This window comes from Dermacentor variabilis, chromosome 1 (assembly GCF_050947875.1).
Source record: "Dermacentor variabilis isolate Ectoservices chromosome 1, ASM5094787v1, whole genome shotgun sequence".
Lineage (NCBI taxonomy): Eukaryota > Metazoa > Arthropoda > Arachnida > Ixodida > Ixodidae > Dermacentor > Dermacentor variabilis.
Genome location: NC_134568.1, coordinates 77,987,837 through 78,003,329, shown reverse-complemented (window position 1 = coordinate 78,003,329; position 15,493 = coordinate 77,987,837). Strand labels below are relative to the sequence as shown.

General features: G+C 45.1%; 1 protein-coding gene across 3 annotated transcripts in view; it reads left to right on the top strand.

Moving 5' to 3' along the window:
• The window catches only part of BicC (protein bicaudal C), a 161,485-nt gene that overhangs the window by 119,848 nt on the left and 26,144 nt on the right, over positions 1–15,493 (top strand). For all 3 annotated transcript variants that reach the window (XM_075690386.1, XM_075690379.1, XM_075690393.1), the window contains exons 13-16: positions 2,654–2,816; positions 6,065–6,192; positions 10,316–10,476; positions 14,173–14,302. In XM_075690386.1, the coding sequence (XP_075546501.1) occupies positions 2,654–2,816; positions 6,065–6,192; positions 10,316–10,476; positions 14,173–14,302 (582 nt within the window). The remainder of the gene's footprint in view (positions 1–2,653; positions 2,817–6,064; positions 6,193–10,315; positions 10,477–14,172; positions 14,303–15,493) is intronic.

Genomic DNA, 15,493 nt, shown 5'->3' with positions numbered 1-15,493 from the left:
CACTCTGTTGAAGGAACTGACTGGATACCAGAAACATTCCACACCTTTCAATAAATGTTATTGTGGGGCTTATTTTCAAGTTTCTGGCAAAATTCTAAAGCTTGTTAACATTGCAGTGAACTGTGGTACCGTGGATGGGCACTGCAGCCACAAGTAAAAAAAAAAAAAGAAACCTTGGTTTCTTAGTCTTCGCATGAGCTTTTGCTGCCTTGAAAGTTTCGTGAAAACTCCAGCATCGGCTAATAGTTGCAATTGAATATTGCCTTTAGGGGTTTACACTTCACAGCTGGTGCTGTTCTTCATGAATGCTTGGCAAGAGTTTGTGTGTAACTGTCAACGCCCACACGTATACTCTCTCTCTCTCTCTCTCTCTCTCTCTCTCTCTCTCTTGCACCACTGGACCTTCATTTCCTTTCATAATTTGTTTATATGTCACTACTTCACTGTTCTGCTGCCATCCAGCCATCGGCACATTTTTCTGGTGCTTCTGTCAGTTTCTTGTGCAGTTCACTTTTGATGGTTGCTGCTTTACTTGCCTGTGTTTTCTTCATTGAATGTTAGAGTTCACTTTAATAGCAAGAACACCTCTGGATGATCTTGCTTTCTTTCATGTGTGCGTTTTCATCTGAATGCTGGGCAGAATATATAACCAAGGCAATCTTTCTTAGTAATTTCGATTTTATTCATTTTCCTCGGCAATTTTCTCAAATGTGCACTCAAGCATTCGTACATCTTGCTACTGATAGATGTGAAAGTTTCGGGTACTGCTCTCTTGCCACTTTGAAGACCTTTGTCACAGGGCTGGTTGCTGCATGATAACACAAGCGTTGCTGCTAGTTTTGGCAGCAGGCAAACATGCCCATCTAGTTTCTCACGTTCCAGCTGTCAAGGGCCAAAATTTTAACAAAGTTCAGTTCAAGCGCCTTTGTTCTAGGTATAGCCACGGGAAAATTAAAGGGGCCCTGAACCACCGCTTGGGCTGAGTGAAAGACATACACTGCTGTGAATATCTCAGCCAAGTTTTGCAGTCGTGCATGGCGCGTGAAGCTCGCAAGCAGGAGTCTCCTCTCCTTTCTATCATCTGGGATGTGACTCGTTTCAACAGAAGCCTGCTCTTCTCTTCTGGACGCTTTATTTTGTAATAAAGCGGATTCCCATATGCAGCTGCTCATGGCCAATAGCTGACATCGATCAAAAAGAGTGTTTGGATCAGTGCACTTCTTACTATTTTGGTATATATTTATTGATGAACTTTAATAAACAGGCTGATGCAAGCGAAAATGTGCTTTCAAATTTCAACAATAATTATGTACTTTCGGAAGAAGCAGACTATCATCTGCTTGCGCCCGGCCGCAGCCGCCCACATAGGGAATAAACTTTGGCCACCCTGCTTATCGGTGTCGTAGCCATTGGGTCTTGCTAACTTCGACTAGTTTTGAATGCTCAACTAGCCTCGAACCATGCGAAATTTAAGGTCAAACGATACTCGTGCTTGCCTGTACTCGCCCATTCGTGGCCGCTTCGGGTTAGCCGCCTTGGCAGACTAATTGGTAGTGCTTCAAAAATGCGCAAGTTGGATGTGGCTACTATCCGTCGGTCAAGCTGATGAAGGACAAAGCCGGTTTACACCACATAGCATGGTCAGACTGCTGCATATGAGGGCGAGCATGCACTCGAGCCTTATCGTGCACAAAACGAACACAGCACATACACACTACGGTTGCATGTAGCTGTGGTATGCTTTGCAGCGTAGGTATTGCGGCCGCTGCAGGTTGCCGCAACGAGTCCACTGGCTCACTGGCTCGCTCCGGCTAGCTTAGGACAACCATGTTTGGCTTGCGTTTGGTGAATTGTAGGCGCCATAACTCGAAGTGGCATCCACATTAACATCAAAAACCAAATTTGAACTGCACGCCACGGTGACATTTAGAAGGATGTGCGTTGCAGGCATGCCCCGTTCTGACATAATCTTCACAGTGCAAGGTGCTGAAGGAGTGGAAGCACCACAGAGGCAGTGTTTGATTGCCAATAACTCCGCTTCTGCCCAATGCATTGAAGTACTTTTTGCAGCAAATTATTTCTGAAATGTATTTTCACTTCAAATGCCTTTATCCACTACAATAAAATGTGGTTCAGGGCCCTTTAATGCTCTTTTGTGTTGAGCTTGAACTGGTGAAGTTACCATAAAAGCATAGTTGCCTACCCAAAACAATACACCTGTACCCATGCCAAGTATGGATGGAAAGAAAGCAGTGAGACCTAGTGCGAGAAGACTTGGATACATCAAGGGCAGTTCATTCTGCACAGCTTGAATGATTGGACCAAAAGTTCTTTCTGTACACAATTTTTCCATGAAGTTGACCATGCCTTCCTGCGAAAGCTTCCATGTGTACAGTCTTTCGCCAAAGTTGTGCAAACTGCTGCTGTGATGGAGGGGACTGTGAAAATTCGGAGGGCTAGGTCACTTGTCATTGTTCTTGCAAAAACAGAATTTTACTAAAATAAGGGTTGATAGGTTACTTTTTGGGCATGGGTCAACTTGGAATATTGTGCAATTTTGCTGTAGTACGCCTCTAGTGCCACTGTAAAGTTGTGCTACCCTAGGACTTCAGTCTTTATTGTAGCTTTTGTTGAGCCATTATGGTTGTTGCAGGATTTGGCTCATGTGATGAGGGGCACCAGCATTGCAACTCCGATGGAGGTTACATGTGGGAGGACTCCACAAATAGAGAAGAGGAAGATTCTTGGAAGAAGACCCTCAGTCATGGTTCATCGACACCTCTTTCCCAAGGACACGACTGCTCACCAAGGGAATCGTAAGAATTTTATCTTTAGTGTGAAAAAACCCAGCAGAACTCTTCTTTTAATGAATGTCGACATTAATGCAATTATCAGCGGAGTGAAACACCATATTGCCACTGCTGAAATGCGTCGTGCATGAGGTGTATATGCAGCCGGGCTCCTCTTGCGCTTCCCTCTGGACAGGCTGTGGCATCTATCGGCACCACTGCAAAGTCCGCATGTATGAATATACAGACAAAATTGTCATATATATTACACAGGTTCTATTCTGGCCAGTGCTAGAAAAATTTGAATTTTTTTTTTGTCATTTAAGAGTGGCCCATACCCAGTGGCACATGTTGGGGTCAGACATTCATTGAAATGTGACACATATTCAGTGGTGCATACCCAACGACTCAAGTTAACAGCAGCTCAATGTTCTACCCATAGGACCATAGACTACCTGTTGACCCAAGTTGTTGGGAAAACGGTTACAAACGTAGAAATATCTCTGAAAGTGCGTGAAATATCCAAGATTGCTAATCACGTTCACTTGCTTGCGTTTATTTCTAACAAGCCATACCTGCACGTCACTTCATGTCAAAGGTACAAGTTTCCTTGAAGGGACACTAAAGGCAAGTATTAAGCCAAGCTAAAGTGATAGATCAGTGCTTGAGAATCTCTAAGGCATCGCTATTATTGCGAACACAGGCTTAATAACAGAGAAACTGAGGTAAATGCAGGACATGATTACTCCCCCGGGACAGTGAAATACTTGCCCGTTGAAGAAAGCACTCCTTAGTTCTGTCACTGGTACTCAACCACTCGTTGCAAAAAACATCATTCTATTGTATTACAAGATGAAATAAAATGCTACTTGTCCAGTTTTCTTTTTTATAAAAAGAACTCATTAAAGTTGCTGTTGACAACGACGCAGGCGGTCAAAAGACTGTGTTCGCTTGACTCTGAACCACCCACGCTTTTGAGTTTCAGCAGTTTCGTTATTGCGTAGTGCTGCGCTGGTTTTGCTGGCTCTCAAAACTCGCACAAACTTCAAGTAGCAGAGAATTCAACTTCCATGTTATGTCGCAGGATCCCCGAACGATCTACGCTACTTGACTAAAAAGCAGCTGCAGCGGCGAATCCACCACTCTGTCTTGGCACGGTGCCGCCGTCTGTCGGATGCCATTTTACTCACAGACGGCAGCAAAGGGTGGTGATGGCATATGCAGCATCGCCACTCCCCCGGTTGGGTGGTGGGAGATTTGAATTTTAAAAAAGTATTCGGACCCTTCGGATGCAATTTTCTCATAAACTAAGTCCTTTCTAGGCACGAAACAAGCGTTGTGATATTTATGGAATGGTATTTGAACAGTCCACGTCGATTTATTATTTGCCTTTAGTGTCCCTATAACACTGCAATACCTATCGTATCATATATGCTGTGCAGTTTGATACCTGAATATTTCAATTTAAGTGCAGGAATTTTAGTGCAAAGCCAATATACCATTTTAATACAGTTAGCATTCCTGAGAACTTTGCCTACTTTGTGGCATGTATTTAATCTTTCACTGATTTAAGTTGTCCACTAGCTTGTGCTACTAGGTATTTGCTGGCTACTGTCCTGTCAAGCAGACATGGGCCACTGGATATATGCCTGAATAGACAACTGGCTGCTGCCTGGCTTAGTAGACAACTTGGTTCATTGGTATGTGCTATTGGCATTTGTCCAAAAGAACAATTTCAGCACTGTATGTTATATTGGTACGTGCCCATTTTTGGCCAAATCCCCAGAATGGATTTGCCAAGGTGTTGCAAGGGGTATGCATCCTTAAATATATTGAAGCGATGGTGTCCCATCCACAACACAACCGTGTCAAGTGTGGCCGCTTGATGGAGAGCCATTGCAATGGAGTTGCAGCCAGGATACTAGGATTACTACGAGGTTTCAATTGGGGTGCAGTGATTACAAGGTATACTGCATCGTGGTATCATTTAACATTGTGGTTGGTAACGAGATTGCCACATTGTGTGTGGTCATGTGTCATGTCGCTACATTGCTGTAATGCTAATGGCATTAACTTCGACATTCATCGTGAGATCAGTTCCGCTGGAATTTTTGAGATGCAGGAGTTAAGTTTTGGTTGCGTGTAGTTCAGCAAGATGGTTACAAATTATTATACTAATTATTATACTAATTATGTCCTAATTCAAAAAATTTTCCTCGAATGTACTCTCCATGGCTAGGAATGAAGGTGAGCAAGTTCTAATTTTCTTTGAGGAGCTGTTTGGCTATTGCAGAGTTAAAGTGCCACTGAGCTTAGTGCAGAGGGCACTGCTATATTCAGGTAGATGCTGGTGTTGATTGGGTCAGATTTTACTATGGTAGACTCCTGTTAAGCCTGGTTAAGCCAAATGTTCTAATATGGGCAACCATGGGAAACCAATGAAATGCTCAATGTGAAAAAAATCTTTAGCACGAACCAATAATTAAGGCAAATTTCGGCAGCCACCACTTGCGCTTTCTGCTTGGCTCACTGTGATGCCCAGATCAGCAGGCTTGGGGGAGGTGACTCTTTTACCTATGCGAGAATCAAAGGGTGTTTCTGTGGACATACACCTATGCTAGTGTCGACGATGGCGTAAAAACCTGTAGTGCAGACACCATAGAAACAGTAATTCAGAGAGTCCTCGATGTGCCTCTACAGGCTGGTAATTGATGATTAGACTTGAGGTGGGGAACGATCCCCACCTGCAGCAAGTTGTTTTTTCATCCACTTTCATTTCCATTAATTTATTGTTTCTTTATTTAATTTATTAAGCACAAGTAATTTCCCCTATGTTGTCGTTGATGTCGGTGTTTGTTGGCTTCTTATGATATGAATAATAAAAATCGGGCCCCTCAGTTAACCCTCTCTCTTCTCATTTAGAAAAGTTACTGAAATTTCACGCAGCACCAACATGAAGTATTCTCCCCCCATAAACCATACCTAACTGGAATGCCTTGCCCACTGGTGTTGTAGAATGAGACTGTTCATTCTTTGCATGCTTTTGAATGCATATCTTATTGAACTGACTTGAAAGTGCTTCACTAAGCATCTGTCTATTGCCCAGTGGATTATTTGTGTTGTATTTATCTGCATTTGGTTGTTCGTTGTTGCAATATATTTGTGTTTAATTCACTCTTGCTGAAGGCCTGAAGCGTGCTGGAAATATAAAAAAAAGATGCATTTCCATCTCGCTTCATACGTTTAAAAATGCTTTTATTGAATTTTCCTCTCAGGTATGTTGATTCCCCGATGCCTCAGTACCAGAAAAACATGGGCCCTGTTGGATGTGAAAGGAAAGTGACTTTTGGTAGCCCCTTGCCGCACATGGACTATGAGAGAAGGAAGTTGCTTGCAACCAAAAGTGAGTTGGGCTGTAGCTTCATGGCTGCACTATGAAGTTTACCTCACAGGTGTCTATCGAAAAAATTAATTGGCTTTCCTGTAAGTATTTAATAGTTCTTCTTGTGACTTGTTTTCTGGTGTTTCTCATGGCAGTTTAATTTCGGGATACGAGTGTTAGAGCGGTGAGGCATCCCTAATTTGAACTTCATGAACACTTGGTATCTGATTTTTAAAGTTACATTTTCTGCGTTTCAGATTTCAAATTGTAAATTCCAGATTTGTCGCTAACATTGTCTCCATCTGAATTTTGCAATCAGAAACAAGAGTGGCCGTTACAGTCGACTCCCGTTAATACGAAGTTCACGGGGACCGCAAAGAACTTCGAATTAAACGAACTTCCAATTAAGCACAAAACACAAAAAACAGCACTTTATTTGTGGCGAAATCGAGTATTTTCTCTAAGAAAAATAGTCGGTCATTTTGCTTTGCTTCTTCTTGCCGAATCGCGCTGCTGAAAGCAAGTTCTGCAGGCTGTAGATGTGGCGGAACGCTTCTTCCGCGTTACCTTCAGCGGCAAAGAAGCGCTCCGCAAGAGCAAGGCCCGCAGCTACATCGGCAGCCTTAGGTTGCGGCTCGCCTTCAACGTCATCGTCGCTTTCCTGGGTTGCTTCCTGGGGCCGAATAATTTCCACAATTTCGCGATCCATCAGCGCACCGCACGTTTCGACCGCCTTGTCTACGGCGACGTAATCTTCAAAATTGACATCCCCGAGAGCATCACCAAAATCAGTGCCGTCAAGCTCACTTGTTAACGCTTCTTCCGCTGAAATTTCAGAGGCATCCTCCGAAGAAGCTGCCACAAAACCGCAAGCCCTGAAGCAGTTTGCGATTGTTTCTTGCTTCACACGATCCCATGCTCGCGCCAACATTTGGATGGCACTAAGCAGGCTCACCTCGTACTTTGTGGAGCTATCCATACACAAAATTATGCGCTCGAGGAGGTGCCGCCTGTACAGGACTTTAACATTCTTGATGATGCCTTGGTCCATTGGCTGCAAAACAGCCGTTGTGTTTGCAGGCAAAAATACGAGGCGTATTGCACTCAAGGCTGGCACATTCACGTGAGCACTGCAGTGATCGACAAGGAACAACACCTTGCGGTTCGAAGCAGCAAACTTGCGGTCCAATTTGCTTATCCAGCTCTTGAAGATTTCGGCCGTCATCCACGCTTTTTTGTTCGCCTCATAGTCCACAGGCAGCGTCTTCACGCCTTTAAAACATCTCGGCTTCGCGGCTTTCCCGATCACAAGTAACCGACATCGTTCCGTGCCAGTCATGTTTGCCGCGATCAGCACCGACACTCTCTCCTTGCTGCGTTTGCCCCCAACACAGTCGTCGTCCTTGAATGTCAGGGTCTTCTCTGGTAGAAGCCGATAGAAGAGTGCAGTCTCATCTGCATTGAAGATGTCTTCCGGTCTGTATTCGGCGAGATATTCACGCAGCTTTCCGTCCTTCCACGTGGCGCATGTTTCCTGGTTAACGGACGCCTTTTCACCACACACACTCTTGAAAACCAGGTCATGGCGATCTTTAAAGCGCGTCCGCCATCCATATGACGAAACGAAGTCATTGATCCCCAACATTGCTGCAAGCGTTCGGGCTTTCATCGCAACGATGTCTCCGCTGAGAGGAAGTTTGTTGCTCCTGGCCTCCCTAATCCAAACCAGCAGAGCCTTCTCCAACTCTGGGTAAGCGCCGGTGCGCATTCGCTTTCGAGAAGTCTTGAACTTGTTGTTCTCAAATGCATCCATTATTGTGCGCTTGTTCTTGATGTAGTTAGAGAGCGTGTTCGGCTTGATCCCGTACTTCCGCACTATGCCTTGTTTGGCGGCACCTCCCTTCTCAACTTCCTTCAAAACCTCGACTGTCGTTGCCAGGTCGAGCGTGCGATAAGAGCCACGGTTTGCCATGGCTATAAACTGCGTGACTAGGTACAGTCAATTCCGAATCGCTCGTGGAACAACCTAGCCTACGAGCTTCCCGCACAAAGGCGCTCGACCAACACACACCTCGACATACGCTGCGTACGCTGCAAGACTAATCTCGCCACTGCCAGTATGCAGCGCTGCGTGCACCTATGGCACCCGCGTGGCCTCCGCAATCAGCTCCGGCCACGCGCGGCAGCCGCGCGTAGCCTCTGGCAGGAGCCGCTTCGCCTCCCGCCGGAGTTGATCGCGAAGGCCACGGCAGCCGTAGCAATGAATAATCGCGCCGCTCCAAGAAGGATGGCGTTGCAGGCGGCTGCGGTGGCGATGACACCAACGCGGAGCACTGAACTGTTGCAACACTTGAAAAATTGCACATTCTACCAAAGAATGACGGTCACCTCGAGGATCCCGGCTGAAAATTAACTTCCAATTAAACAATATTACTGGATGAGGACTTCGAATTATCGAGCGATTTCTTCTATAGGATTACATGCAAAACTGACGGGACCAGCACTTCACTTCTAATTAACCGAAAATGCCAATTAAGCGGCTTCGAATTATCGGGAGTCGACTGTACTTACATGAGTTGCGATTTAATGAACGCATTTGCACCAGGCTTTCAATTTTGTGTTCACAGTATCTTGCTGTGGCTTACAGCCCACCTGGCTGCTATTTCATAGTGGTGCCTTCCGCTCGATTTTATGCCACTCTTATCATCCACGGTTCAGGGTTGGCTGATCCCATTGATAATGTTAGTGGAGCATCGCTCGTACTACTGACGAAGCACAAAAAGGAATAGCATCGGAAATGGCATCGCTACAAAACCGCAGCCTTGGTTTGCTCTTTGTAGAACTGGAAGGCCAAGGTAAACCCCAGGTACTTCACAACTTAATTGAAATACATTTGCTAATTTTTGAAATATGGAATTTCTAGTGCTGTGGTGTTCCAGGAAATTTGTAGATACAGCTAGTCTTTCTTGGAGGGATCCAGCTGAGTTGCTCTGTCTGGAATTTCTGCTGTGTGGTGGCAAGTACAACACAGATCTATAGTGTATCATAGCAGTTTTATTCTTGTGAAATTTATGCAGGTGAAAAATTTGCATGCTACAATACTCCCTAATACCTCCCGTGGTGGCTCAATGGTTATGGTTTTGGGCTCCTGAGCACGAGGTTGCGGGATCGAATCCTGGCCACGGCAGCCGCATTTCGATGGGGGCGAAATGCAAAAACACCCGTGGTACTTAGATTTAAGTGCACATCCCGGGTGGTCGAAATTTCCAGAGTCCTCCACTACGGCACGCCTCATAATCGGAAAGTGGTTTTGGCACGTAAAATCCCATAATCTAATTTTAATACTCCCTAATGCAAAATTTGAGTGCAGCTCTATATGTATTTTCATTTAGCGATATATTGGCTGGCGTGGACAATCTGTCTATTGTAGCACGTTGCACACGGAGCGAAGTTTGGTGCAGCTGCTTTGCTAATCGAAAGATCGCGAGCAGCAGCGCGTTGGTGACGTGTGGGTGCAATTTGCAGCAGCAGCCGCCACACAGATCTCCCAGACGCGTGCTACTCTGGCGCCATCTTGTAGCCATTGTCGCTGCAGTGCCAGTCTTGCGCAGCACTACGCTTCTCATGCTTTCGCCATACCCTCCTCCTCTGCTTTTCTCCTCGCACTCTCACCGCTCTCACCGCTTTTTTCATCCCCCTCTGGACCCCGTGTTCGCTCTTTCACCCGTTGCACTCATTCTTTTGGTTACATCGGGAACGCCAACGCTCGACGCAGGAATGGGCACCTAAGAGGTGCGCTCTAAAATTATTCTTGCATCCAATTATGTGACGGGGAAAACCAGCTATTGATATGTACTGTGGTACACATGTGACAGGTTGATCATTGTGAATTAGAGCGGTTAACGGCATGCATGAGTATAAACATCAAAAAAGGATGTTGGACTCAATAGATAAATTGCATGTTGTGCCTGAGAGCATGTTTAGCAATATCTTAGGCATAAGTTACGAAGGTTGCTGTCTACCAAGGAAGTTTTCTTTTTTGATCCTGCTTTTCATAATCTTCTTAATAGTGAATTAGCTGTACTTGGCAGATGAATTTGTTTACCTGCACACGCTGGCATTCATGCATAAGTCTTACCTGCAGCAATGCAAGAGCATGCTGGTTCTACCAAGAGGGTGCCTTCAAGCACCTGGTCTGGCTTTGGCTTTTCAAAGTCCATGCCAGAAAGTGTGAACAAGGGACAATTTCAGCAGTGCAATGCAGCCAGCTCTTCTAGGCGCCCACCCAAATTGGAAGAAACCAAGGTAATTTCTCTCCAGTAGGGAAGTGGCGAATGGCATTGAGTCTCCCATTGGAGATCTTAAACGCAATTTTTATGTCAACAAGTATTCTGCTGCCAGTTATGAGTTATTTATTGATTCGATTCATGTAGTTTTACGTGTTCTGGTGGCGTAGTGGCTTCAGCATTATGCCGCTAAGCCTGAGAGCGCGGGATCAAATCCTGGCTGTAGTAGCCTCATTTCAATGGGGGACAAATGCAAAAACTCCTGTGCCATTGGGTGCATTTTAAAGAACCCTAGGTGCTCAAAATTAATCCAGAGTTCTCCCATTATGGCGTGCCTCATTATCATATCGTGGTTTTGGCATGTAAAACCCAAGAATTTACTTCGTAGAGTTTGATAGCACCTTTGGTGTCCATGCTTTTCACTACAGTTGACTACCGTTACTTTGACCTTGTAGTGATGGGTTTGCTCGAGGCTTACCCTGCGAGCAACGGTCAGAAAAGGGCACAATGCTTCTCCACTTCACACAGAAAGGCACTACAGTAGGGTTCGTCGACTCTCTAAAGTGGCACCGAAAACGCTTTGGAATCGTATCTTGGGTTAATCAGTGTTTTTTGACATTACAACAGTGTGATAGTCGCAGCACTTAAAGGCGAAGGCTCACCACAAGACCAATTGAGTGATCATGCCCACTGTGCTAGGGCTAACCAGGTAGCCATCTACAAAGTGCAAGAATAAGTCACGGGAGCAGAGATTATGTAACGAACTAGTTGTGGGCCTGTGAGCATCTGCTGCGGTGATGAAGTGCTCAGCCTAAGAGAGCTTGGGTTGAGAGGGGTGTCCGGGGGCTGCCACTCGGGAGGCCAATTGGGGCACATCTCGGTGACAAGTGCTCGTGTGGAGACTCAACGCCAGAAGGGAGAAGTACAGTTTGTGCAAGAAATTAGCTCTGGTGCACTAGCCATGTCCACCACATTACCTCTGAGGGGTAGTTCCCAGAGGTCAAAATAAGCACCACGCGCGAGCTGGAGGATGAGGTGCAGAGAAGGCACTTCTAACCCCACGACCCTTATAGGACTGCAAGTTTTGGTCAGATCGTCAGATCGCAGGAAAGGTCGCATTAACATATGCCGACAAATTGAGCGAATTCAAATGTTTTGCTTTTAAGTAGTCTGTCGTCTTTGACAGACCACTTCAATACAAATTACGATAAGTTGGTTGTCATTGGTCAGAGACCCACGAACCTCAACGATATTGTTGCCATTGAGAAAATCCTCAAAAGAAAATCGTCCAGGGCATATCAGTCATCATCACTGCAGGACAGGTTGCTGTCTTGGCTGTCGTCGCCTATGGAAGCAGTAAGCACGATCAGCATAGGGATGGCCAATAAATATTATTTAACGACTAATGGTTCATCAATTTAGCTTTCATTTGATTATTTGCTTTTGATGTAGAGTTTTTCATCAATTGATAATATGAAATTTTTACCGGGCCCTTTTAAAAACGTTCAAAGACAGTTATCTACTTTTGTAGGATCCTATTTTAATGTTTGAGAGGTGGAACCAAGTTTGAAACATAAATGTATACAGTCGCCGACCGTTCATCGGACCTCACGGGGACCGCGGAAATGCCCGAATAAACAGGTGTCCTAAAAAAGATTCAGAAAAAAAGAAATCCTTTATTTCCAAGCACTTATTTGGGCTCGGCAGCAGGCTTGAAGAAATCGTGAATGCACCGTTGCACACTGTTCTGTTTACGCACAATCAGATCAGCCTGAATCTCCGAGAGGGTCATGCGGTCACTATAGGCAGCTGAAAGCCACAGCCACTGCTTGTACAAGCTCCGCGTGCGACGACAGCGGCGCACATGGTGCATCGTCTTCCAACATGGAGTCATTGTCCGGCAGGGCAGCAGAAACCTGACGAATGATCTCGTCGTTGTCTAGTCCTGCTGCATGTCAATGCAGCACTGTCAGCATCTGTGAAACTGTCAAATGAGATGGTGTCCGGAATCGCAATGCCATCACTGCGCAGGTCTCTAACATTTTCGGCGTCAGTAGGGAGCACATCTGAAGGCGACAGATCCTGGGCCTCTACGGCACCCGCTTCATCGGTTACAACAAATCCAGTGTTCTTGCTGCACAATGGCGATCTTTTTTGCCATTGACATTGTGGTATATTTTGTATCGCGCTTGTTGGCATTCCCCAGCCCAGTCTGCGCGGGCACTGTTGGCACCGTTAGACACTTGACGTGATGTTTCTGTATGCCGCGTTGAATCACCGCAACCTCGACACAGTACATAAAGCAAACACCACCGTGCTGTCACGCCAACACTAATCGCACTAACTAAAAACATGGCCTAGTCACAGTGTCATGCACGAAGAAACAAATCGGCTGCTGGATTGCCTTGATATGGCTTATTAAGCTGAGACCGGAACTGCTGTAGCCACTCTACCGAACCAGGCAGAAAGGATGATCATGAGCGGGGATTTGCAGTATCGCCACCTCGTGGGACAGCAAGGAGGCTCAGTTCAAAATAAAAATGGCGTTCAGTAAGTCAAACCATGCATCGGTCAGTCTGTGGAGGCAAGTGCCATCGATCGAGTTAGCTCAAAGAGTGTCCAAGAAATCAAACGAAAGGTTGCAAGGTGTCCGAACTTTGTATGGTAACTTTGAGATGGTAGTGAAAGTCAAATCTACCCCTTTTTTGTTATTTGCTAGTACGTACTAGATTTTACTTGTATCATTATGCAGGTACATTTTATTTGTGTTCAAGTATCTAATGCACTCACTCTTAGTTTCTGCATAGTTGCATTTTTGTGTGGTTTCATGCCTTTGTTAAACTGCTCCTCAAACTGTTATTCTGTGTATCGGACGTAACTACACTGGCAACGAACAGGATCTGCAGTTGTACAGCACGTTTCAGCATTAAAAAAAATTGTACCTGATGGCTACAGAAAAGAAAGTACGCTCAACGTGAAAAGTTGTCAACTGTAAGTAAACACTGAAAATGCTGAACTCTACATATAAAGCAAATACTGCTTGCGTGGAATTTGTGAAGACTTAGAAGTCTTCATATTGTGCAGGTAGCATGTTTGGGTGTGTGCAGTGTGGCAGAGCAATAGCCAAAAGATTGCAGGAAGGCAGTCATCTTTTGTATATGAAAACTGCAGCTGATAGGTGTAGTGCACCTACCAGCGGGGGGCCATTTATTCTGTAACAAGTGCTCATATTATACTTGCCTGTGACCTTGTGATCCTGCGCTATAGGCTTTTTATATGTTTTGCTCTGCTGCCTGTCATGAAACCTGACATCCAAGAGGCAATTCTTGTGTTTGGTTAACATATTTCACACTCATGGGGTCCTAGGAGAGTTGTTAGGAAGAACATGCTGTTTTTGTTATGCGATATAAGCTGACTAATGGCAAGCATTTACATAAGGAACTTCAAGCCATTTGTTGTGGTTGATTGATGGTACCTTAGTTAGGCTTTTTTTTTTTTTTTTTTTTTTGTTCTTGTTACTTCCAAGCTCCATCTGCTGAAGCCCAATTCTCCAAGCCATTTGCATGGAATCTATCAATTTATATTGAAAAGCCAGATCTTGTGCAACAAAAATTTGTTGTGCAGTTTAATAGCTGTTTTTAAACAAAGCATTTTTTGCTACATACTTGCTAAGTGAGCTGATAATGTTTGCAAAATGTGTCATGGCCATTTGCAGGTATGTACATCCATTGACCAGGCCTCCTCGAGTAAAGTGTGGAGCAATCCTGTTGATGCCTGCCTTGGTGCAGCTGGTGGATCCATGACTAATGACTCTGATGATGCCCAGCGCTGTGGCAGCAGCCTTGGTAGGTCTGCAAGTTGTCATTACAATCATGCCTGTGTAAATAAATACATAGCATTTTGCATGTGGTTTTCATTTCCAGCTGCGATCTGTTCATAGGCTTGTAAGTGGCAAGTGAATAGTGCATACAAGTCAGGCTGCGATAGCTCGCACCACCAAGGCAGGTGTGACCAAGAAGCTAGCTTTAAGAATCTTGCTTTTTCCTTTTGGTGCACATACCGAGTAGCAGATTTAATTGTAACAGATCATGCAGCATGTGAGCATTGTAGTACGCAGTTTATTTTACCATAGAACACATATAAAAGTTAACGGTGCGATCGGCTGCTCAGTGTTATATCCAATATATTTTAAAAACTGGTATCATTAAGTGGGCTCGACTGTACTAGTTTAGTACAATTCCATAATTGCAAAGCACCATCATCAGGTTAACATATGGAATCTGCACATCTTGCATGCTAACATATAAAAGCTGCAGGATTTCCTGATGTGCATAAAGCTTTGAATCCCATCTTTTAGTTACTCAGAGATTGGAAAAAACATTGGTTTGCACTTGCATGAGGCCCCATTCTAATGAGTTTTGTGAAGCCATAAACTGTTCACAAGCTCATGTGGTTTCTTCGTATATTCTGGAAGCTTCGGTGCCTCTGCCTGGCCTCCGTGCATTGAAAAGGCAATGCTGGTGTTATGTCTGAATTACATTTAGAAAAAATTGGCCGACGATTGCGCTTCCTGGTAATGCGATCTTTGAGCGCCGCTGCTGCCTTATTTCAACAACAGGCAACCGCATACAGAACATGCAGTGCCAAACGGAGGTGGTTCTATGTTTCGGATTGGGCAGCACACACCGCGATCTGCCGCTATCGAGCTAACGCTCCGGCAACGTGCCATTGTGCAGTCTTATAATGGGTCACCGCCGCGGAGAGAGAGGGGGGCAGGTAGATTAGCAATTATTATTTAATGTTTCTTAAGTGGGATGAGGAAACGGATGGTGAACAGGCATATTGAGTAGAGGTCACACACTCATTCACTCAGGCAGGCCTCAATGTGGCTGCACAAGGTTGGGGTGGGAAGTAGAAGTAAGGGGACAAAACATAATTGTCTTTCGAGTCACTGCAATAGCACTGCACCAGGTAAATGGAGGTATAGGGCAAGAGTGGAGGGGGGAGAAGGACAGCCAGGTGCAAGCTCTGCCAGA